Raw genomic sequence first — 25965 nt, forward strand, 5'->3', positions numbered from 1 at the left:
ATGGGCTGTAACAGAAACTGTGGGCTACTCACTGGGGCTGTCATCGGTGCTGTGCTGGCTATCTTTGGAGGAATTCTGATACCAGTTGGAGATAACATTATAGGCAAGGCAATAAAAAAGGTACAAGTTATTTCTATTTTCATTCTAATGATTTATGGTTACTGAATAGTCATTATTTCTGAATATTTTGCTAAGTTTCTATTTCTCTCCTTTTTTTTTTTTCTTTAAATCCCTGATCTTTGGAATGTGCACAATCACAAATTAGTCCTGACAGCTTTTACTCCCTGTGAATCAGGCTGCAGCAAGACATTTTTAAAAAATTATGTTAATTATTATGTGTATTTGCCTGCTCTCTTTCATGCTTCATGTGAGGAGAAGCCAAAATATTGTTTTAAAGCTGAGTTTTCATTAATGTAATTTGAAAGTGATCATTTTTTATTTTAATTATTATTGTGATTGTTATTAGTTTCTTTTTTTACCATGATGATCTGCTTATTTCTCTGCATCTTCTTATTTTGGAACTCACTTCATGCACTTAAATATACTTCCTGCAAATATCCTCACTAACTTCTGATGCTGGATACAATACTAGTTACATGCATCCAGCTCATGTTCGGTGACTACATAATTCAAAGCGAATGTGCTCCACAGGGTTTGATCGTATGCATCTCCTTGATTCAAGGGCAGTGAAAAATAATTGAAGCAGAGCATTGTAGAACTTGCAGAAACAGTTTCTTTTGTTTTTAGAGGATTTCATCTCTTTAAAATGTCATTTTGTCTTTAATTAAAAATAAATAGTTAGTTTTTTCAAATCCTCAGTGAAAAGGAGTGTATAACTGAGGGCCTAAACCATGGGGTAAACTGGAGTGAAAGACCGTGGAAGCCCTGGGGCATCCACCATGGAGACGTAGGGTCTCCTTGTGGTCACAGTCACAGCCTGCATGGTGGGCTCCCTACAATTAAAAATCTAGGAATCTTAAGGCTTTTGGCTGATGGTTAGTTCTCCTAATGAGCTATTGTGGAGCTGAAGACCTTGGAAAACTTGGAGCCTTTCTGGCAGACCAACCTTAACTCGTCAGCTGTTAAAGCCAACTGAGTAGCCGGATACAGCAACTGTCAGGAAACATTAAACTGTCTGTTGAAGCCCTACCTAGATTTTAGTATCACTTTGAAAAGAATTGAAACAAACAATTTCTATATAATATTTTAATTTCAACAAAGCAGCAAATCCAGTGAAAAAGTCAATCCATAGGAATGTTCCAGTTCTTAGCATCCTTTGTATTTTTCATGAAATTTTCATATTCAGATAAAACCAAAAATAATTAAATGAAGCACAGGAATGTCTCACTATATAATAAGTCTTACCCACCTTCACACATTTTCCAAAAAGACATAGTGTCTATTTTTGCAAATAATTGTAATTGATAAGGAAATTGGAGTATTTTTAAAAAGCACATAATGTAAAAGATGTGGATCTCCTTATATTAAATATTTATTTTGAATTAATCCAGAGTGTTCTTTTATGCTTTCATAATTTTCAAAGCAAATTATATATATTGGCAATGTTATGTGTTCATCTGTTTACTTACAATAATGAACCTGTTACCCAGCATATTTTGCAAATGTCTACATATTGAATTATACCTGCATGAGTTCTAAGTAGTAAAGTTTTAGGCAGACTAATTTTTTCCTCTACCTCTCTGCAATTTTCTTCATTGTGATCATGTTTCAGATGCTTATACGAATTTCAAGGCAGCTTTTCTGATGTGTATAAAAAAGAGAATTCATATGAATCATGCAAGAGTAAATTTGTAGAGGCTTTATTTAAGTAAAAGGATATTTTTTTTCCTAACTACAAGTCACACTGGATTATTTCTTTTCTATTTATCATACTGATTATTCAGTGAGACCATGAGACTCAGACAATTCTTTTTCAGAAAAGATATGCAAAGGAACAACCACCTGAAATATTTGATCAGTTCAGTTGATGCACAAGAAGGACTTAAATCCAACTAATTCTGATTTACCTGTGTTGATCAAAGGGCTAGTAAGAAAAACAAGTATTTGTCATTCACGGAGGTTATATTTAAGATAAATATGTAGCTGCTTGCGGAGGAAATGTCTGATGAGTAGAGAAAATACTTTTTTTCTGAAACTTTTACCCTTTTGTAAATGTCATTTTTTTAAAAGAAAAGTTTGGTAGAAACAAACCATTTTCAATGAAAATCTTATTCAGAGTTTGCCAAGAATAGAGATTCTCAGAAAGGGAGAAAACCTAATGATTGAGATGTTCCCTCAGATATGGCCCACATACATTCACATTTCCATTTTGACTGATATGGGGCAAAGTCTGAACTTGGGTCCTCATGAACTATTCATCGTTCTTCACACACCTCATACACATTTCCTCATGACAGAAATCAGGAAGTCTCTGTTTCACTCATCATTGGGATGAAAAAAAATTTTTTTAATGAAAGAGAAAAACTGTTCAAGTCATCACCTTTGCAAGCAAAATCATCTCTTAGAATTTTGCATAGTCTAAAACCTGAAAAGAGAGCCCCAGCTGTTCCTCTACCTAACCTATCCCAAAGTAAATTCCTGTTTGCAGAAGTTAACAACAGTGCAGGTTTACACTTCTAGAGGCAATGAATTTTATTATAAAATGTTATTGCTGAATTAGAGAAACAAATATTGAAACTTTCCCCCTCACTGTGTAGATTTAGGACATTTCATACTATTATGAGTCAAGTTATCACAGGTTAATCTGTTACAAAGATTTATTCAAATTACATAATCATTAGTTTATTCTCAAGGAAGTTCCATTGAATTTGCTGGTATTTCCCAATAAATAGGGACAGCTTTAGTTTCAAAAATCAATACCATCAATATTTTTTGCAGTTCTTCTACTGGCAGCAGAAGAGTGACCACTGCTGGTGCTCAAGCACACACCCCTTTGGTAGGCCAAACCCTAGAGGCCCCATTTAATCTTTATTGCAATCACTGAGAGATTAGCCTGGATAAACAATGTACAACATATCTTCCTGCAAGGCTGCATTTTGTTCTTGCAGCAAAGAAGAAGTATCTGCAAAGCATATGCAAACTCAGGTGTGTTGCGTGAAAGGGAGGGACGGAAGGCCCTTCCTTATCTTTATAATTTACGTTTGCCTGCCAGAGCCCCCCTGTTTGAGGGGGGCCCAGGGAAAGTCCTCAAACAGGGGGGCTCTGGCAGGCAAACGTAAATTATAAAGATAAGGAAGGGCCTTCCGTCCCTCCCTTTCACGCAACAAGGTGTTCCTAGAAATTTGACCCAAGAGTCTGTTATCTCCTAGCAGACAGGTGTTGTTTTCCACCCTTCTTTAAAACAAAGTCCATATAACATGTAATACCAAAATGTCACCTGTTCATATGTTCCAGTTTATTAACATACATCTATACTTCAACACAGGACTCATTGCTATGTTTTCTAATCCGAGATTGCTATACCTGTGTTTCAGACCTTATTTAGTTAAGCTGTTTCCACTCCTGTCTCCAGCAGGGGTTTTAAAGAATTTAAGCATTATATATTTTTGAATCTTTTTAGAGACTGTTTAAAGAATCTGTCACTTACAGAGCACACTCAAAATGACACTACCAGCAGCAGTGTCTTGGCTGGGATCCACTGAACAAGATTAGTGCTGAGCTATTTCAGTGCTGGTACTATTCAGGGCAGGGAGATTTCCCCCTTAAAAGGTACCTTCCTCTTCAGTACTACAGAACAGAAATCCTAGTTTCCCCAAACAGCGCAGCTGTCCAGAGGGCAGAGTTGTCGTTCTATGAAGGACTTAGTGGTTTAGAAAATTGTCAGTGTTGCAATTAGAATGAAGCTTGAAAATTTCACGCTTTCATAAACATTTTTAACTAACTCTATACATTTCTTTTATATACTATCATGGCTATTATCATGCAGCAATAAAAAAATCAAGAGGAAAAGTCAGTTCAAAACAAAAAATCAGAAAGTTTCTGTCTGAAACTGTTGAAAGGAGATGTTTTGGCATGGCTCTATTACTACTTACTGCCTTTCCTTCCTCAAGCACAATATTATTACCTCAGCAAAATTCCCATTGTTTCAGTTATGATAGAACTTATTTTTTCTGCTCATCTGTTTCTTTTTCCAGCAAGGTTTAATCACTCAAACTTGTTGTTAGCTGATTCATTTGCCAGAAGAATTTTTATCACCACTTCTACGAGAGCTTTTGCTCTCTGCCTTAGAACATGGACTCAGAAGATCAATAGAAGCCACAAAATGTTACTCAGTATATTAAATTCCTGATAAATTGGTAATACAGCCTGGTATATATTTTACCACAATACCTCAGCGCTGCACTCTTTCTATGGAGTCCTCAGGGTTAGTCTTCGCTATTTTTAGCCATAAAGCTATCAATTTTATCTATTATTATATTTAGTCATCTGTCTCTCTACGTATTTGTTATCCAGATTCTTTCTCCTCAGCTGCTTACTGCAGTAGAAATACTTCTAATTTATAGCTATGTCTGTGAAACTCAGATGCTGCTTCTTTATCTAAACTAGTGAAGATGAAGCAACTGCTGGCTCCTAGCAGAACATAAAGGATCTAATCACACATATTCCAGCATTGCTGATAATAAACTTCATTGACTTCTGTATTTTTTTATATTCAAGGAGTGAAAAAGGACTTAAAGTTTTGTTCCAATGGTGCCTGAATAGGAAGGTTAATACACAGGAGAATCATCATCACACTTCAAAAGTAATAAATGGCTATTCCTACTTTCAGCTGCAAAATGGAAGAACAAGATTACTTGCTTCCCTGGAACTCAGCTAATTCAGTTTTACTGAATTGTAATGTTTGTTTTCTCAGATTTATGCCTGCAGCAGAGCACATATAACATATAAACTTGTAGCAGTCTTCTTGCTACCTGAAGTATTCGAGACACAGCATTTCTGAATTCCCAGAAAATGTCATCTTTTATCAATCTGGCCAGATCCTTTGTCAAAACAGACTTTCTATTGTAGTTTGTATTTCTTCCTCAGAAATCATGATGACTGAATTTACTGTAAAGCACTGAAGTACAGTAAGCTGACTACCTCAGCATTTTTGAATGTATTGCTAGTATATGTATTGCTAGTTGACCCATCAAAAGCGGAAAAAAATGTTTCAGAAACAAAAGTGGATAAAGTTCCCATTGGTTTCACTCAGACTCTTGCACAATTAGGTCATGGGATGAACTTGGCTGTGTAGCAATGACATATTGTATAGTTACTTTTGCTACTAGTAGATAAGCATTGCGTAAGATATTAGAAACCACAGAAGCTGAAGTAGGTTGACTAGGGAGTTTTTTCAGATTATCAACTGCAAATAAGTAGCGATTACCCTACCTTTCATAAAATCAGTGGAAACAAAGCATGGCAGTTTACTAGGGGAATACTGGCGTGACCACCTGTAGAGAGGGGTACTGTTTAGGGCTGGCCTCAGCAGTGATCATCCAGATGAAAGCCAAGGGCTTGCTGGTGTGAGGAAATTAGTACTATTAAATGAGAACATGAATGAGGACAGAACTCTATATCTTCTTCTACTTTAAATCACCATTTGCACTCTCTAAGTGTATGACAGAGACTCATACACATCTCCTTTGTGGGAGGAGTAAGTTAATAAGAATGATGGCTGAAAACCACTGAAAACTGCTCCCTTCCTCCCCTCCCTTTTTTGTCCTGCTGCTTCACTTGTGCCAACTCTGGTGTTCATCTGACCCTTCCCCTGTCTATCTACACCAGTGAGCCAAGCAACTCACTGGCAGAAAGCTAACCCAGCAAAAAAAAGGAAATAATGTTCCTCTCGTTTAGCAAGCAGAACCAGCTCCCTGAGGAATCACAGCTGGCACAAAGGCAGGGGGAGGCGTGTGGGCCAGGCAACGGGGGGCTGTGGAAGCTGGCTTCCCCCTTTCGGCTGCCAAGCGGCTAGATCGGATCGGCTGTCCTGTCAAAGCTCCCCTGAGAGTGACTGTGGGCCATTAGGGCAGAGTGAATGGTGGGCTGCAGATTCACATATTAACTCACGTTGACCTGGCTGCCCCATGTGGGCAGATCCCTGGGACCGCTTCTTACAATGCTCAGTCGTTCTTCTCTACTGGAATTTCCCAGGGCATAATTCAGAAATGGTAGCTATTCTTGCATGAAAATTACAGGACAACAGCCCCACCTGTTTAGGCACTGAGGACAGTAGATTTGTTCTAGATTGATAAAGAAAGTACATAGCACTGCACAGTGAAGTGCAGTGAAGAAGGTACATGAAAAGGATCTTCACTTAGCCTACGGTCTCAGTTTATATGGAAAGCTGTCCTCACTGTAGTAAAAAGCTGGTATGAAGCCCTGCACAGTCTTTCTCAGCTTTCCCTGCAATAGCAAAGATGAGATGAGAGACAAAGACTTACCCTTCTGACAAAATAAAATCGCTTGCATGGAGAAAGCTGTGAGGAAGCATATCCCTTATATTCTTCCAAGTCAGCTCAAGGTTGTGAGATATGATAACTGCAAAAGAAGCATTTTTCAAAGTACCCAGAGGCAGATAAGATGTTATTTCCTTGTCTCTCAAGGATGGGGTGGGGGGGCCCGTGACTGGGTCACTCTGAGCAAACTCTGTGCATCGGTAGAGGAGTTAGCATAAAATTATGTGCTATTATAATGCTTAGCATAGGTGTTATAAGTGTGTGGGGGGGTTGTGGACGGAGGGGAAAACTTCAGTTTTTTTAAGAGAAACTTATTTCTCTGTTCGCTCCTGTGCCTATACGCTGTTGATTTCTAGAGAGGTTAGTGCTGTTTCCCCCTGGCCATACGGCTGCCAGGAATCCTCCCCATCCCAGTTAAGCAGAAGCAGTAGGTTAAATGCTCACGTGTGGCTCCATCCCTGAATCCTGACGAGCACAGACTACAGTCAGATTCTGATCAGACTAAGTTGCGCATTTCTTTTCTATCAACATGCATTTCTCAGATCCTTTGAGCAATTCTCTCTGAAAGTTGAAAAGAAATCCAAATCATGAGAGCATTTATCTTTTCACCTATAAAGAAATTATGGAAATAGATGACCAAGGAGATGGCCTGCCCCACCTCCAAAAATGCCCTGCTGTCTTCATTGCAGCTGTGTCAGAGTCCTTAGCCTCCCGAGGTCTGCAAAACAAGGCCAAAAAGAATTTTAGCTATAGTAGGGTCTCAGTGCAAGACCTCAATCTGATACACATTTGCTGCTGCCAAGTTTCCTTCCCCTCTCACGCAAATGCACATAAATCACAGCAGAAATGCAGACAGCAAGCCTCGTGTTTTACACCACCAGGGCATTTACAAATCCACCATACAAACGGGCTTTACTCTGTACCCCTGTCTATGTGAAGTGTTCTCCAAGACACAACATTCACTCCTAACTGCAGCGGTCCTTAGTTAGTGGAATTCTTTTTTTTGATGGTCCTTGCTAAGCAAATCTAGTGGCATAAAATTATGGTAGAAAAAATATCTGGCAAATGGTAATTTAAAATGTCTTTTCCTTCTTCAGAAGTCTCTGGAGGGATTCCAACATTTTGTTTTCTGCTGCTCTGTGAGCTGTGGATGTTAACTAATTAATATTGTGCCATACTATTGAAAAAAAATTTATACTTTGAATTTAGGCAGCTTGGACTTTTATTGCAAAAACTTTTCTAAATTTTTACCACCAAGGGGAAAATCTACATTATCCCAAGACTCTGTGAAAGTCACAGAGAAAGAGGCCTGGTGCAGACCAGGCAGAGCAAGTATCCCCCCTGCAATATAGAAAGCATATCTTCAGACTCCTTTTGCTGTCCAAAGGATTCCACAATCCATAAACATAAAGGAGATGGTTACTCTGGAGTGCCTCTTGAGGTCCTGTTTTGTCCTTATGTCCATATTTTGGTGTCATTTCCTGGACCTGGGAAACATTCTTGATGGAAAGTGAGATTTCATAGAAAGTCTCACTTTTGATGACAAGAATTTTCTGGAAAAAAAAAAGTCCTGCAAGAACACTATTTGCCTTCTCCGTGTGCAAAATGGCTTACTGCAAGAGTAATACTCAGAGTTAACACTCCTTTTGTCTCCTGGGACATTAGCAAATGTATGAAAAGGAGATTAGATTTGAAATACTGTTGGGTATAGTTCAATCATTTAAAGGTTTTCCTTTTACAAATATTCAGTGTATTTGGCAAGTATTTGGGAACTAAGGCAATGTCCAGTCATGTCAACAGGAAAGCTTTGCTACGGGCTGCAATTGCAACTTTATCCTATTTGTGTTTGCTTATTCTAGCAACTCATTTTTGCTGTTAGTCTTCGGGAATTTCAGGCTGCATTCAAATGTTGGCCAGAAGTGTGCACTTTATGCCTCATCTGATGATAAAATAGCTTTTTTTTCTGTTTTTTGGAAACCTTCTACAATCGTCTGGAAAGTAAATGCTGCCTGTCTCTCATTTTTCTGTGGCTAACTAGTTTTTTTTGTCCTTGTAATTTTTGTCCTTGTAGGAAGCTGTCATCACAAATGGTACCATTGCTTTTGAAAATTGGGTTGTGCCAGGAAGTTCAGTTTACAGGCAGTTTTGGATCTTTCATGTGCAAAATCCATCAGAAGTATTAGACAATGGAACACGTCCAAAACTTGAACAAAGAGGACCTTACACGTACAGGTAAGCAAAGCACCCTGAATATATGAGATGTCATATCAGAAGTCTTGTTAAGGTCAGAGAAAATTCTGATGAATTAGAATTTGTTCTTGAAAGTTCAGAGTATTATTGTAGCCAGACTTAACAGAAATGCCTAAGATATTTGCAGTTACTCACAGCAATCGCAAACAATTTCTGTACTGGGTCTCCCAATAGAAAAATGTATATAAAAATAGACCATCAGATGAGAAGCTATTTGCTCCTGTGAAAAATGAATGTTTATTAACAAGGTATTTAGCATAAAAACACACAAGCATGTGTATTTGCTGCTGATCAGTTTTTGCCAACCTTTTACATTAAAAAAAAAAAATCTGTCGGATGCCCTAAAAGCATGAGATCTTATCACTCGTTAATTTGAATAATGTATTTTGTTTCATTGATCTTTTATGACTTTTTTAACCTATAGGGGTTCCTTTTCCAAGTGTTTCTGTGAAAAGTATTCCATTTTCTGAATGTACTACCTGAGGCCCAGATGCAACAGCCCATCACCATTCAGGAAAGCTTTTAATAATTTGTTTAACCATGTTTGTGATTTCACCATAGGACTAGTTCACACTTCGTATGTCACTAAGTCCAATACCTGTCTGTCATTGGCACAGTAATCACTTTCCTGAAGTGATAGGATATTTCTTTATTAATAGCTTTGGAGATGTATTTACAAGACAATTTTGGACTGCGGCCTCTGAAGCTGAGGTGCTCTGAGAACTAAAAGATTATTCATTTCTCATTGAAATACCTTGGTTGTACAGTGCATGGGAAAACATAAGAATTGGTTCCACAGCAGTCAGGAAACTAAGCAGGATGGGATGACAAAGTACCAGTTAAGAAATGCTGAGGAAAGCGAACTCCCACCAAACAGAAATGCTTTACTTTCGGGAGAGGGTGGTGCCTACTTTCTCAGGGGTTAGTTTCTGCCTCATGCTCAGATGAGACTATAGAAGAAATGATGCTACTACTCTTCTCACTACTGCAGTCACACTCACCCGGGAAGTGAAAGATATTTCACATCCCTGATCAGGTATATCAAGTCTACTTGAAAGACTGGGACACTGTGTCTATCTTTCAGTCTCCCCTTGAATATTTAGCTATTTATTACAAAGTAGAACAACTTTTCTTGAAAATATGTTCTCCCTGGGATTCTGTTGGGATATGGGAGACCTTGTTTGAAGTCTTTTGTTTCTGTTCAGAGGGAACATTAATTAGAAAGCAAACCTCCAATCTTTCAGTTAGTTGCTCTATACATTAGGCAATTAATTAAAACGATATGCACAGAAACCACTCTTGAGAAGCCATGATCCCAGCTTCTTTTGGGATAAGGCTCAGTTGCATTGGTTATGTCTGTACTGTGGGAAAATGCTTGATGAACCTTTTGATCCCTCCACTGTCCATACTGGAAGATCTGGTGGAGTACATTGAAGACCCCTTCGGGCCCACATCCCTGTTTTCTCGTGCTTGGGAGCCACAGAGTGAGAGGGATGAAAAGTGCTCAGATCTTGTCCGCACACAGAGTCATAGTGTGATAGCAGCTCACCTCCACAACCAGGAGCTGGGATGGCCTTCCTGGGCCACAGTAGAGGCTAAATCACACATCACACAACGTCACACAGTGTCACACAACGTCACACAGCGCCTGCTGGCCTCTGCCCCTGCAGGGGGGCAGCAAGGGGACACGTAGATAAAGAGCAGGGCCAAACCTAGAATTATCAGGGGTCAGAGATTTGTATTGCAGTGATCTCCTAACAGAAATATAGGCACTTAAAAGCACATTTGAGAAGGACTTTTGAAAATTTCAGTGGTGCTGAAAGACTGCTTATAAACCCACACACATGTATGAAATGTTAACAAAGTGACTCCCAGTATGGATTTAACCTGTAATCTCTTTCATTGCAATTCAGGCCTAGAAAACAGATCTGAAAAGTGTTTTTCGACCATTTCCAGTCATCCCATTCTATTAACATGCAACCACAAGAAAGCTTAGAAAACAATGTGATTGGAGCACAGTTGATTCAGAACAAAACATTAAAAAGTACAAAGTTCTAGGCTGAAATGAAATGTAAAAAGAAATATTTGTTGACATTTTAGTATCATGAAGAAATTTCTATTAGACAGTTAGGAAATATTTACAAAACAAAAATATTTTTACATAAAAAAGAATTTTCACAAATGTTCACAGTGAGAAGCTTAAAATCTTTTCAGTGTCATAAATGTTCATAAAATGCTCAGCATTCTTCTTCAAAAATGTTCATCAACATTTCAAAAAACTTCCAACATGTATGGTTATGTGTTGATTTTAAAATCAAATGTTAAATATATTCTATGCTTTATTTTTCATTTAAAGGGTGAGATATTTACCCAAAGAAAATATCACTGAAAATCCTGATGGCACAATATCCTACATGTTGCCTAATGTTGCTCGTTTTGAACCTGATATGTCTGTTGGGACAGAAAATGATACTGTTACATGCCTCAACCTTGCTGTTGTTGTAAGTAAAGAAATTAAACCGTAATATCCAAATCTGAATGTTGATATACTGTAGGATAAAGGGAAGAAGTTAGCACCAGTTAGCTAGTATTAGAAGACATGAGTGTCATCTGTGCTGAAGACAATCGTATCACTGTGTTCAGAAAAAAAAAAAATCATTCTGAGGATACATTGCAGTTGCTTCAAGTTTTCTTATGCTCCCAGGGTAATGCCAACCATCTTAACTGCAAATGAAAATTGACTGTTTAGTTTCAACAGAACTAAAGTCATCAGCTTGGATGGGATGCATCCCAAGGCATTCTTCTAGTCGATTTTAGCATGGGAACGAATCAAGAGTTTGTGGATGGATTCCCTGCCTATCTGAGATGCAGCATGAATAGTATGAGGCAGGTTTGCCATACGCTTAATATCTTCAGTCCTGCATTGCAGTGGAGGCCGTGTTAAATCCCCCACTCTGCCTCTGCATGGCCTCACAGCTTCTAGCAATGGTGCCAATTAGCACCATTGCAGTGGCTGTCCCTGAGCCGTCTTGTCCTATTGAGATCTTAGTCCTTTAAAGAAAAGCTCAGGAGACCCCATCTAAACGGGGCTATACCCTTTTCCACTCCAGATATTTCTGTGTCCTTTGGATAAGCCTGAATTCCCAGAGAGGCCCTGCCTTGCTCACTGGTCAGCAATGACTTCAAAGCAGAAGCAGATCTCACCTTTTGTATCATAACCTTGTGGTCAAAACACTCACAGAAGAACTGGGAGAAATCTTTCACACTTTCTTAGCCCTGAGGGGACTGAACCTACTTCTCCTCTATCTCATAATCTTGCCTTATCTATGATTTCTGCTTACTCTGAGTTCAAGTTCAGGCAAGAATGAAAAAGTCATGGGTAGACAGAGGAAAAAAAGAAAAAAAAAGAGAGAGATCAACAGAGAGATCAACTCTGTCTTGCTTAATTTCACCTTCTGGCTGGCCCTGGCTCTCCAATTCCTCTCTCCATTGTGCTAAAGATCAAACTGAGAGTCTACTAAAGCGCCTGGTCTGGACACTTGCTTTAAGAGTATCACTTGTTTTTACACAGATTTACTCATCAAAATCGTTACCATTTCCTGCTTCTACCAGACAGGCCAAAGTAGATAATTTCTGTTTGCTTTCCACAAGCTATTCAGTGACTTTAAGGACTTGGTTTTGTGCTAACATTTCTGCAAATGTTCATTATAATTAATGCTGCTAAAATACCACATTATTCTTTGTTGAAATATGAAAAGTATATCTTTTATTTATAATTAAAACTGTCCAGAAAAAAGGATGTTTGCCACAAAAAATGTATTCTTTCTGAAAAAAGAAATAATGGAGAGTCTGCACTTAAGCAGTTCTATGCAGAATGCAATCGTATTGTTACTGGTATGATTTTATCACCATAGAAAATATGAACCACAGCCAATAAATGACAAGGCCCATGTATTTGTAATACGCATATATAGTGTGAGTGAGTCTGAAGTACATGACATATGAGATGATAGAGAAAAGGCAGAAAACCAGAAGTGTTACAATCTTTATTATACGATGGGAACTTGAGATACAAAGAGATTAGGAATAATCTAGTGACCTCATGTAAATAATAATGACAAATAGTCTGTTTTTATATAAATATACTAATTGTTTCATTAATGAGTGTCAGTTTTAAGCAGAAATTGAACTTACAGTGAACCACGACTCTAGAATTCAGCTTTAATTACCAGCTTTGCCAGGGATTACTTGGAGTCAGTCTCTGTATTTTTGATCCAAAGCATAAGCAGAATTTTATACTAATCATTAATTTTGTTGCTGTTGTAGGCTGCACCAGCCCTGTACACAAACACTTTCATACAACTATTATTAAACACTTGGATTAAAGCTTCTAAGTCATCCATGCTGCAGAATAGAACAGTAAAAGAAATACTGTGGGGATACAAAGATCCTTTCTTGAACAAAGTCCCCTTCCCCTTGGACCCAGTCCTGGGAGTCTTCTATCCGGTAAGTGAAACCGATGAGGAGGGAAAGCCTTCAGTTATTATCCTGTGAATAAAGATTAAGACAACTGCTCTTAGGAAGAAAAATCTGACAAAAATCCCTTGTATGACTATGTCTAACTGTTATTCTTTCTTCTTGTGTCTATTACAGTATAACGGGACATATGATGGACTTTATAGAGTTTTTACTGGGACAAAAGACATAAGCAAAACAGCAATAATTGATACTTATAAGAACAAAAGGTATAATAGCATTGTATATATAAAAAAAATGCACATATTTTCAAAATATGGCTTTTAAGGCTTGTTTCACTAACAGCTATAGTTAAGTGGAAAATCTTCAGCAATTCCAGAAAATGCTGCATCAAGCCCCAGGAGCAGCAAAACCACCTCTCCTTTTTAGCTATTCATGATTCTTTTGTGAGCTTGGATCTAAGACAATTATTGATTCTTTGATATAAATAGTTGCTTCACTTTTGCATACTTAAGTAGCTAAATCTTTTTTACCCTATTCTAAGACATCATATAGTTTATCTGAACATATGAATTAACATCACTATCCTGTGAATTTGCTGATGAATCAAGCTTATATTGGAACAGTGAGGCTTAGCAGTACAGAAGGATTACATGGTATAATATAATACATGCCACATGACTTTTTTTTCTTTTTAATCTTAAAGGAATCTTTCGTACTGGGAAGGTCACTGTGACTTGGTTAATGGCACAGGTGAGCCAGTTAAAGCTTTTTAAAACTTCAACACGTTTCTTGATATTGCAGGGGACAATTATCAAGTTAATTCCCTTGGGCTTTTCTATATACATAGAGTTCTGCATTCTGCCCATTAAATGTGTATATAAATATGTATGTATACATACTGCTTACATGCATAGGTGTATATTACCTTATAGATATACATTGTTATACATTATTTTATACACACACACACACTTATGCTCTTCAGATACAGTAGACAGGAGACACACCAGAAAAGAATTCAGCTCTCTCTTTCTTTTAGTTGTCTGCATGTTATAATATAATTAAGATTCCTTTTCTTTGGTATAGCAGTTGAAAATTATCTCTGCCTTGCAATGCTGTAAATTCACTTTCACTGTTGAAAAATAAAATTAAAAGCACCATAACGGACCCAAGACAAAGTTTTTCCTGAGGTGTGAAAAGACAGGGAGAGTTAATGAGCTGCAGAAATTGAGGTGGCAAGGGAAAAAACTCCCAGACAATCTGGTTTGGAGGCCAGTAGCAGATTAAAAAGGAGGTAAAGGAGATGTAGATTAGTCTAGAATCAATCAGCTAGAGAAGAACATTTTTAAATTTGCTTTTAGAATGAATATGAAAACATTCGACAGGCTTAAGGGTATATTTATTCAAGGTGATATATTTGTTTCTTCTTGATGAGTGAAAGTGTCACTTTGAGGACATCAGAACCCATTGAATCTGGCTGGCAGATGTCACGGAGAAGATTTTTGCACTAATGATAGTCTCACAGGCATAGACAGTAGAGACCGTGAGCTCTGAGTCACAGGGAAAAGGGCAGAACTGTATTTAAAGATGTGTGTAGCATATCTCTCAATGAGGCATTTAGCTGAATGAAATTCAGAAGAAGCCACTAATTCATTTGGTCAAAAATAAGCAGCAAAGGACATTGGACATTGGATGATCATTTAAAATATCTCTGTGATGTACTATTTTGTAAGGAAAAGCTAAGACTGAGGTAGAGGTACAGTGTCCAGAGAGGAGAAAGGGGATTTTATAAAAGAGGTAGAAGAGAAACAGCAGAGGACTGAGAAGTGAACCTTATGGGACTTTATCCTGGCAACAAATAGTAGAGCACACAAGAAACTTTGAGCAAGTTAGCTTACATGAAAACCTCTTCCCAGCAGGCCATCAATGAGAGAACCTGAAAACAAGCAGGTTTATTCTTGCTGTACTGTTTTAGCTAGCATAGCTCATTCTCCTTATAACCCAGAGCACACGACAAGTGATTTTGAAATATTTCAAATACTTCACAAGAATTTGAGTTTCTAGAAGACTGTGAATCAGGAAAGTTTAGCTCCTTTTTATACTACCTCGATATTTTTGTACCAGGAAATGTTTTCTTAGGTTCTGGGACTTTTCTTCTTTCTTATGGACACTGAATCTCTTTTCCCACTGTCAGCTTTTTCTTTTTCTTCTTCCACAGCTGATAGAATAAACACACTCAGGTAACTAGACTAAGTGCTCCAGTACAGTGAAAATGCAGAGTGTTGTTACACAGCTTACGTGAGCATTCAGTGTGACTGCTGATGAGACAACCTGTGTTTAGAGACTTTTACAATGTCTTGTAAATATGTGCGAGAATTCCTTCGTATCTTGTAAACTTTTGCACCAAAGGGGAGATTGTTTTTCAGTACCATACTAAAGCAAATAACTAGATAATAAGATTAAACAGCATTCTTGTACAGGTCTGGAAATTAGTCAACTTTTTCAAACCCTCCAAGTCTGCCACGATTTAGAAATAGAGTACGTCTCTAGGACGATCTTGGATCTTCTTTAAAACAAAATGCTTCCCTCAGCAGTGGGCAGGCAGCAGTGTGTAATTTAACTTTCTTGCTCTCTCCAACTCGATTCAAAGATATCACAGATATTTTCGATTCTTTGGTTATGACTGCTGACTAAGAAACTAAACAGAAATTGCAGCAAGAATTAACAAATGTAATGGTTAGAGGTTTGTTGCAATACCTTGTTTGGGAGAACTGCTGAGACTCCTCTTACCTAACTCTAGATGTGTGCAATGAAGAAATATGCATCTGAACTAGCTATGTTTTTTTTTTATACTGAGTGGAGAAACACCCTCACCAAATTGTTCTTCCTCTGACCTATTTTGCATTTCTACCATGGGATGAGATGAACTTGCTCTAGAAGAGTTTCATTCTCTCCATTAACTACAGAAAGGATCACAGAATCACAGAATCACAGAATGGTTGAGGTTGGAAGGGACCTCTGGAGATCATCTAGTCCAACCCCCCTGCTCAAGCAGGGTCACCTAGAGCACGTTGCACAGGATTGCGTCCAGGCGAGTTTTGAATATCTCCAGAGAAGGAGACTCCACAACCTCTCTGGGCAACCTGTTCCAGTGCTCTGTCACCCTCACAGTGAAAAAGTTTTTCCTCATGTTCAGATGGAAGTGTCTGTGTTTCAGTTTGTGCCTGTTGCCCCTTGTCCTGTCACTGGGCACCACTGAAAAGAGTCTGGTCCCATCCTCTCGACACCCTCCCTTCAGATACTTGTACATGTTGATAAGATCTCCTCTCAGCCTTCTCTTCTGCAGGCTAAACAGGCCCAGCTCTCTCAGCCTTTCCTCATAGGAGAGATGCTCCAGTCCCCTAATCATCTTTGTGGCCCTTCGCTGGACTTGCTCCAGTAGTGCCACATCCCTCTTGTACTGGGGAGCCCAGAACTGGACGCAGTACTCCAGATGTGGCCTCACCAGGGCTGAGTAGAGGGGGAGGATCACCTCCCTCGACCTGCTGGCAACACTCTTCCTGATGCACCCCAGGATACCATTGGCCTTCTTGGCCACAAGGGCACATTGCTGCCTCATGCTTAACTTGGTGTCCACCAGCACTCCCAGGTCCTTCTCCGCAGAGCTGCTTTCCAGCAGGTCAACCCCCAACCTGTACTGGTGCATGGGGTTATTCCTCCCCAGGTGCAGGACCCTGCACTTGCCTTTGTTGAACTTCATGAGGTTCCTCTCTGCCCACCTCTCCAGCCCGTCCAGGTCTCTCTGAATGGCAGCACAGCCCTCTGGTGTATCAGTCACTCCTCTCAGTTTTGTATCGTCGGCAAACTTGCTGAGGGTGCATTCTGTCCCTTCATCCCTTCATCCAGGTCATCTACACTTAGCAAAGAAGAGCTCCAGTTGAGCTGTCTTTGGTGCAAAAAATTTAGTGCTGTTTATTAAATATGCAGTTTTGAAGTCAAAAATTGTGTTCCTTATAGGTGCTGAGTGCCATAACTCCAGGTGAACCATGCTTCTTTAGAAAGGTTTTAAACCTCTAGACTGCATAAACCCTGAAGCAATGGTAACAGGAAATAGTATTCCTACTAAGCAGGATTGTTTTTTGTATCCTCTATTTTTGATTGTCATGATCATGTAGCTTCACATCAATGAAAAAAATTAGTTGCCACAATTTGGCTTGTCTTCAAAAAAAAGGCAGTCTTATCTGTGGAGTACCTGTCACTATGCAATAAGTTATGTAAATATTTTTTCTATAAATGACTCAGTTTTGCTTATCTTTTTTGCAGCTTTATGGCAAAGTAACAGCTGAACATTGAACTATAAATTAAATCGTATCTTGTAAAAAGAATTGCTTTCAAGCTCTTATTTTTTTCACAGATGGGGCATCATTTCCCCCGTTTGTTAAGAAGGATCAGGTACTGCGCTTCTTCTCCTCTGATATTTGCAGGTACGCTGGTCCCTTACTGCTGTGCAGACATTCATGCATGTGCCACCAAAATGCTCTTTAGTTTCAGAGGATTGCTGCAGTGGCTCTGCCTGGACTCAGGTCACTGAGGCATTTCAGTAGAAATGTTTCACTTAAAAGCAAGCAAATTAATGAGCTGTGCTCATGATTTACAGCCTGATTCTTCCACTTTCATTTATGTCAAGTGGCAAACTATTTACAGTGCATGCTATTTCAGCTAGTTCCAGTTATGTGATTCAGGAATACCTCTACTTGATTTCACAGAGTGAGACAATGGTGTGAGCTGGTACAGACCTATGAAAGGTATCAAGGTCCTCTGGGTTCAAAGTCTTGAACTTCTTCCAAGACCAGAACCCAGCTTAAAACCTGCCTTATTTGGTCTGAGAACGCAATTTACCCCTAGGAATAGATATAGCAGGAAGTAGTTAAGCCCATCTTGGGGATTTCAGTAGAACATAATCTACACAAAACAGAACTCACTGTCAATTGCTACATGCTCAAAATTGCTTTCTCACAGGATATTTTTGTGTATTTTATTTTTATGTATTTACAAACAAACTTTCTTAATTCATTCCATACTGATGGATTTTCAGGCTGCTTCTTCTACTGTGGCTATCCAGTGACCCTGAGTTCTCCAGTGGGATAGCTGAAAGCAATGTTAGAAGATCTAAAGTGCATCAGAGTATATTTACTTTGGGAAGTTCAACCCCTTTATTTGTTTTGCTTCCTAGAAACAGCTGCTTCCTTTTGACTAGGTTTAAGGTGGACCATTTGCTTTGAAAGCTGTGTATTTTTAAAGATCAGTTTTTTTACATAAAGTTGAGTTTTTTATTTGTGAAGTACTTGGACTCCCAAACTAGAAGGCATTTCACAAACTACAGAAAAGGAAATTCTATGTCTTTGGATCAATTTGACACAGTTTGTGAGATACCTCTGGCCATTTACTTCTCACAGTTACTAAAGAATGAAGAGGAGCAGTAACAGTCTCCCAAAGTCTTGCTCTTAAATGGTTCATGGAAACTTATTCTGACTGTATTGCAAGACCTAGAACCCTTGTTTTTCTTGACTATGATAGAAGCATTGCTGCACCGGTTACATTAGTGTGTAACAACCACATCTATATACTAGATGATAATAATTTGGCAAAAAGCAGCTTAAGTGGTATTCTGATTTGTATGCAATGGAATGAGCTATAGGGTTATACCCAGTACGCTGTCTCCACCATAAAGCTTAGATTGGTATCATTAGGTCAGTAGAAAAAACCTGTAACAGAGGTGATTTATTTTGATAAGTACCTGTAATGTAGTCCTAAAACCTGCAAACATTTCATAAGAACAGTGGTTGAAGAAGACTTTAGAGAAAAGAGCTGTTAATTAGTTTATTGTATATTATTTATTAGTATAAATATTTTTGTCTTCCTTTTTGCATATTGATGTGCTTACCTGTGCTTGTATATCTTTGTGTGTAAACGCAGAACAACTCTCCATTACAGAGGAGCACCTCTACAAACTGCTGTGAACAGTGGGAAGGGAGCCTGGTCATTGGCTCTCTTAGTACTCTCTGTAGTACTTTTTTTTACTTAAAGAGAAAGACAGTCAGAGGATCCTTAAGGAGTAATACCGTGGATTCAGATTTGTAGTTCAAATGACTGAGACACATTTCTCCTCTTTTTTATTCAGATCGATTTATGGAGTTTTCCAGAGCAAGCAGAATGTGAAGGGGATCCCGCTCTACCGTTTTGCGGTTCCCCGTGAAGCGTTTGCATCGCCTGTTGAATTTGGAGATAATTACTGCTTCTGTACAGACCCCATCATTTCGCAAAACTGCACATTAGCCGGAGTCCTAGACATCAGTGCCTGCAAAGCAGGTATAGTAGTGACATGGTACTGCCGAACAAGCCATCTATCTAGGGAGAAACCAGCTGTCCTGTAGCTGAGGTGTTACTTACTCTAAGGCCTCAGACACTTGTATTTATCTGTGAATTCTTCCATAAATCGCCTGTTAGATCTTTCACTTTTCTGTAGCCTCATTTCCCAAAATGAGGACTCTAAAATTTCTATTTTACATAGTGCTGTGAAAAAAATCATGATACTAAAGGTGGTATGCTGAAATTGTAGGAATACACAAATAGAAAGGAAAGGAGAGGGATTCCATAGCTACTGCATAAAAGTCAGAGATAGTCACGGTCCATGTATTCGTGGTAATTCTCACACACAGTGTATTAACCATGTACACGTGGCTGAGAGACGCTATTGGCTTAGTTTAGCGAAGGTATAATAAACTGAACACATACACAGTCTGAGTTTGGTGCAGAGTGGGCAGCATGAGTTCCCTTCTGTCTTTCATCCTACTAAAACAGGATCACGAAGGTTGGGGGAAATAATGAAGGTCTCGTTCCCACCTGAGTGTGAAAATGGAGGCACTTCCAGCCCCACAGTGCAGACAGACAAGTAGTATTTGCAACTACAACCTATTTCAGCAGGCAAATTTTTTTCATGCCAGTAGAATCACAGAAACTCTCAAATCTTCTTTTGTTTTAGTCTATTGACGGTTTTATTAGAATTTTTTTCTGTGTCTTCATAGCTAAATATGTTTGTGTGGAAAAAGGCTTCAGAAGATGAACAATGAAACAAGGCTTAATGATTCTAATAAGTTTATCTGTTTTTTCAAACAGGAAGACCAGTGTTTATTTCTCTTCCACATTTTCTTCATGCAAGTGATTCTATATTGCATGATGTTGAAGGCCTGAGCCCAAATGAGAAGGAGCATGAGACATTTTTAGACATAGAGCCTGTAAGTCCAAATATTTAATACCTGCAATTCAGTAAACTAGTGATGCTTAAATTTAGTAGAATAAATCTTTTATCAGAGGGATGAAAAAGGATCCAGTATTTTCATGCTTTCTTTTTCAAGACTTACTCACAAAGGTTTTTAGCTCTTAACAGTGGAAATTTAGAGCAGAACTCTGTCTTATTCCAACCTTCAAAGTTTGGAAAATAAATTTGGATTTTTACTCATTGGTAATACTGAATTATATGGATTCTGAGAAGCTTTAATGTATGCTACGACATTTTTCTGTGATTTTCAGGTACTTTAAGAAAATTCTCTTCTACCAAAGCCTCTTTCTTCCTTCTATAATTTATGTTTTCTTTCATTTTCCATAAGTAACAATTTTGGTATAATTATTATCACAACTGAACTAAAGGAAATAAATGTAGATCAGTTTATTTCCAAGAAAATAACTGAAGTGCAACCAGTTGTCTGATTCTAGAACAGACCTAATATATTCTTTGTAACTCTGACTGTCAAATAGAGCTCCCAAAATAAATGAATTTAGACAGCTCTGATTTTGATGGCCTCCAATTTTACTTTTACTTCTGTTCCAGTGATCCACATTCTTGATTTGAAGTGTGTTAATCAGAGTTGTCTGAATTGTATTATGAATTCTAAGGTTTCAAAATTTTATTTTGCTCTGAATTGGCATGAAAAGGTAAAATTCAGAATTTTTCACCAAAATATTTTTTTAGTCGTATAATCTGAAAGTTATGCTACCTACCTTCAGTGAGGAGATCTGAATTCAAGTCTTTGTTTCACCTCATTTAGAATAGAGATATCAACCCAGATTTCCTAAACCTGAGCTGAAATGTTCAGGCAACACACTCTGTCTTGTTTCTCTGGAGGGCAGAGGGGGAGAGACGTGGATGAAGAAGACGACTCCACTTTTGTTTTAATATGCTTGGAAAATACATTTTATAATGTTATTGTTTGTCATGATATGAAATTTTCTTCTTTTCTGTACCATGCAAATTAAACTTATTGAAATAGAACTTTAAGATAGTTTCTGGTAAAAAAAGAATTAGGGCTGAAATTGATATATGTATATGAAACATTTCAGGATTGATTTACCTTTTTTCAGCGTTAATACCTTCAGTATTAATTTGCCAATTTCAAAAGCTAGTACAGCAAACCCACAAGATCAGAACCCCTAGGAAGAATGAAATACCCTTGGAAACATACAAATTTCATGAAAATGTAGCCCTCAGAAACATAAGAATAAGAGAATACTACAATGCTTTTTGACACAGTCCATATTTTAGGCTTATGCTTCCAGTTCATCAAATTTAAAGTAATGCATTTTGTTTTCTTTCTGTCCTTAGATCACTGGTTTTACATTACAATTTGCCAAAAGGCTGCAAGTAAACCTCCTGGTGAAGCCTGCACCAAAAATTGAGTAAGTACTGTTTCAGTATTTTGTTTCTAACTCCTTTTTTCAAGATGGCTGATTGGTCTAAAAGGGTGTTGGTAGAAGTGACTGTGAAAAGAAGGAATGCAAATACTTTTCCAAAGCCTTTTCCTCTTTTTTGCAAAAATTTCAAGTGTGACTTTCCAGAGAATGTAAATTTCAATGAAAGACCAACCCTTCTTGTGCTAGGCACTGCACAACTATTTTAATGCACATTCGATATCCCCACAAAAGCTCACAATAGAAGCATATACTTAAGGACAACATTCTTACAAAACCCTGATGAGGTCATGAGGACAAACTAGAAAGAAAAATCTATTTTCTGTAATAAATCAAATGAAAGATATAATTTATGTGTGCTCTGTCTTTGGGTGGATTTTATTGGAAGGGTTAAGGGGCTGCTAGCTGTTTCCCTTTTCTCAGCTGACTTACATGCACAGACTTAGTGCATGTTGGGCTCCTGTACATCTGATGGGTGAACATCACACAGACTGTCCGACCCTCCCACCAACACCTGGCCGTGTCCAGCCTTTGGTATCTCTGACTACTCACACACGGAGGACTAGAGAGAAGGAGATGGTTGCCTGATATGTAAAATGGCTACTATTAGGCTTTTTAGGCTTTTTATTTCCAACCCAAAACTATACTAAAAATGTGCTTCGTGGAAGTTAGACATATGGTTACTGGAGATGAAATGTGGTTAAATGGAGACTGGGACTATGCATACTAATGGTTTGCCATACTGTAATGTCATACTTGTTTTATTTTCTCATTTCAGAGCTTTATCAAAAGTTCAGAAACCTTATATTTTTCCTCTTCTTTGGCTAAATGAGGTTAGTATATTTTCTGTCTACTAATCTTCATTGTTAATATAGAGAATCCTGGAAATGTGTTAAAAAAAAAGAAAAAAAATTATTGATCTAACCTTTTTCAGTCTTGATGCCCTGAAATAGGGCAATTAAACTCATGTTATAGTATGTACATGCCAAGAATGTGCCCAGGAGTGAGGACTTGCATGCTCACCTTTCACTGATGGTTTTCTTGCATTGTTTCAGTCTGCTGTTATTGGGGATGAAAAAGCAGAAATGTTCAGAAATAGAGTCACCAATCGGGTCCAGATGCTGAGTGTGCTGCAGATGGTGTTAATCATCGCAGGTTCTGTGCTGTTCCTCGCATTCATGGTTTCCTATTTCATATGCAGATCAAAGAAATTAAAATAAGTAAGTAAGTGGTAACAGTGATTTTTTTCAGTAACTTTTCCTCAGGTTTTCAAGAAGTTAAACATTATATATTTAGCTATTCTTGTTTTTCAAGTGCTAGTAAAGTTCAGCAGTTATCATTTCAGTTCTTATGTTGCAAATGATCTAGATACCCAAGCTAATGTTAAGCTAATGTTTTCAGATTTGGATCCCAGCCTTAGTCTTTCAAGATGCTCTTAACATACCCAGGATAGGCTGTTGGGAATTTCCAAAAAGACAATGTGATCTTTGTGACTTGATGAAAACAGACATTTTATCTGAGACAGCTAAACTGTTCAGGAGTGCCCTGTAGTGCTTCTGCAGGAAAGAGGCCACACAGCTTCAGACTTCTGTGCTCTTCCAGGATATATCCCTGGCTGGGGTTCAGAAAAGCTGCTGTAAAAGCAATTTTTAGTAAGTGGGCTGGGTAAGGTCTCTCGGATATTCTTTCTTCCAGTCTTGCATCACTATCACATTAGACTTACCAGCTCCTGGACTTACCTAGCCCACTAAAACTGAGTATAGTTCTACAGTGGGTGGACTAGCCAAGCAGTGGCTTAGCACACTGACACCTGTTGAAACAAACAAGTCTCTGGGAGCGATTTAAAAGAAGTGCAGAAGCATGAGTATTACATTGAAAAGATTATAGTGCAGTAAAGAGCCATTTTTAAGAATACTACTTATCTCATTAGGAAGAATACTTACCTCGTAACTTGCTAAATTCTGATTTTGTTCCATTACAGGTAAAAAAAAAAAGACTTCAGAGGTAGGCAATCTTTAACTGAAATTTCAGCCAAGCAGCATGTTAAAATTCAGAGACAAAAGATATGATCCAAGGCACACTCAGTCTACATGTTATGGAAATCAACATGCTTTTCCATTCTGAGAAGACCAACTCACTAACCCAGATAAGCTGATGTTTCCAAAGGCCCACATTTCTGACTACTGGCCACTAAAGAGGCCACCATGGAAATGATACTTTCAAATAACTTTTATTGTATGAACCTTGTTACAAATTTTAAGTGACATTCAAGCAGACTGAAGCTGAGATGCAGTCCACTTTCTGTCATTTATGCAACTTGCTACTTTTTTTTCTTCTGGGATTTGCAAGACAAATGAAAGCCGTTTGCTGATGTTCTGCCTCTGAGCATAGGCTGGGGATTGACAGCATCATTGTGCTCATGCCGTTCTCTAGATGCTCTAATTGCAATGTTTTTCTTCTGTTCCTTCAAGGAATGGAAGCTGCTGCAATAGAACTGCTCTCTGTTCTCTATTCAGGGATGTGAACTGTGTTGAATGTGAAGTTTATTATGTAAAGTCACTAACTGTAATACATGATGTTAATAAAAGACTTACTAAAATATTTGTTTTATACATTTGTGCAGAGCTGGCCCATGCACACATGCAGTCCTTCACAGGTTAACAGGATCTCACCAACATTTGGCTCCATGGCTCAGTAATCTATCTGAGCTACTCTCTAACTCTCAACCTGCTCTGTTGCTTCCTGTGTGCTTCTTTTTCTGGCTCTTCCCTCACCACCAATCTTTGCTCTGCCCTAACCCCAATTTGCCCAAGGCCTCCTGTAGGGAATGATCTGATATGTCACCCTTAAGGTCAAGAGAAAATATTCCAGAGTTCTAGACACAGGAAAGACTGAGATAATGATTTTGATCAAAAATTAGACCATTTTACCTCCTTGCTGTAGAAGAAATAAAGGAAGACAGGTAGCCCCAATTCTTCATTGGTTAGCTATCTGCTGCAAGGAAATATGTGCAACCATCTGTTTAATGAGGTGCATCGGCCTGTAGGCAGGTAGCAAGCACTGCCATTTGTGTAAATGGTTTACTTTTTCATTTAATTTGTTTGTCATATCTTAGGAATCAGAGTCAATGGGACAGTTTTTGAGAATCGTGGGGTGTTTCCTTTTCCCATGGACTCACTGAATTCAGAAAAAGAACACTTTGTAAGATGTATTCTTGAAACTTTTTGCCCTGTAAACTAACAGCTGCAAAGGAAAAGGAAAATCAAATGCAGGCCAGCTTCTCTTGGCCTGGCATCTGGAAATATTGCTACAATGGACTTCAAAACAGAAAGGTTTGTCCTGCTAGCAAAGGACAATATCTTTAGCCAGTTAACTTAAGCATGGTGTTTTCCTTCTTTGGAAATAAAGGGAAAGAAACCCAAGAGACTAAAATGTTGCGATTTTAATCCTGTGTTCCTTGTGGACAGAGCTGTTTAGCTACCTACCATGGTGCATTGGAGCTGATGGATCATAGAAATCCCAAGAGACTTTTTTTGAAGGCAAGGTCTGAGACATGGTTACATTCTTTTTCCAGCCATGAGCTGGAAAAGCAAAGCAAGAGGGCAGGAGATGTGAAGGAACCACTACACTGAAGGGAAGCTATAGTCTCATTCAGAGAGCTAATGTATTTGATTGCTCATGGTGCTAGTAAGTGAAAAACAAGTCCTTGCTCTCTTCTCTACGTAATTGCTGGTGTCATATGTTGTACTCTGTTTCTGCTGTAGCCTGAGGACAGTTTGACACAATTTAAGGCATCCCTATAGGCCTATGGACTGGTCAAGAAAGTATGAGGACAAATAAAAAGGTTTTGCTTGAAGTCATTAAGTCACCTCCTCTTAAGCTGAAACAAGCAGAGCTCTGCTGTGGTTCAAGATCTGACACCAGGTTTTTATAATAAAACTAGTCTTTTGTGCTAGTGTTTAGTGGTGGGGTCTTTTCTCCAAAGGAACAACAGCAAAGGTCCCGTTGATTTTGATATGCTGGCATTTCAGCT

General features: G+C 38.4%; 1 protein-coding gene and 1 long non-coding RNA gene across 2 annotated transcripts in view; one reads left to right on the top strand and one right to left on the bottom strand.

Moving 5' to 3' along the window:
* CD36 (CD36 molecule) lies at positions 1 to 24456 on the top strand. The gene is made up of 13 exons (XM_026068899.1): positions 1 to 120; positions 8530 to 8690; positions 11065 to 11209; positions 13035 to 13214; positions 13362 to 13453; positions 13891 to 13937; positions 17602 to 17671; positions 19369 to 19556; positions 20364 to 20482; positions 21847 to 21920; positions 22711 to 22765; positions 22988 to 23152; positions 23914 to 24456. Exons 1-12 carry the CDS (start codon positions 1 to 3, stop codon positions 23150 to 23152), a joined length of 1416 nt encoding a protein of 471 aa, XP_025924684.1. The 3' UTR covers positions 23914 to 24456.
* Positions 13152 to 25965, bottom strand: part of LOC112967583 — a 25602-nt gene continuing 12788 nt past the window's right edge. Inside the window, exons 2-3 of the long non-coding RNA XR_003254021.1 lie at positions 22956 to 23118; positions 13152 to 13256 (exon numbers count right to left, since the gene is read on the bottom strand). This is a non-coding gene — a long non-coding RNA (uncharacterized LOC112967583). The remainder of the gene's footprint in view (positions 13257 to 22955; positions 23119 to 25965) is intronic.

Source organism: Apteryx rowi, unplaced genomic scaffold (assembly GCF_003343035.1).
Source record: "Apteryx rowi isolate R43461 unplaced genomic scaffold, aptRow1 scaffold_282, whole genome shotgun sequence".
NCBI lineage: Eukaryota > Metazoa > Chordata > Aves > Apterygiformes > Apterygidae > Apteryx > Apteryx rowi.

Excerpts from the sequence above, each read along its gene's own strand:
- CD36 (XM_026068899.1), top strand. The coding sequence starts at position 1 with ATGGGCTGTAACAGAAACTGTGGGCTACTCACTGGGGCTGTCATCGGT. Across the intron at positions 121-8,529 it reads TAGGCAAGGCAATAAAAAAG|GAAGCTGTCATCACAAATGG; the intron begins GTACAAGTTATT and ends TTGTCCTTGTAG. Across the intron at positions 8,691-11,064 it reads AGAGGACCTTACACGTACAG|GGTGAGATATTTACCCAAAG; the intron begins GTAAGCAAAGCA and ends TTTCATTTAAAG.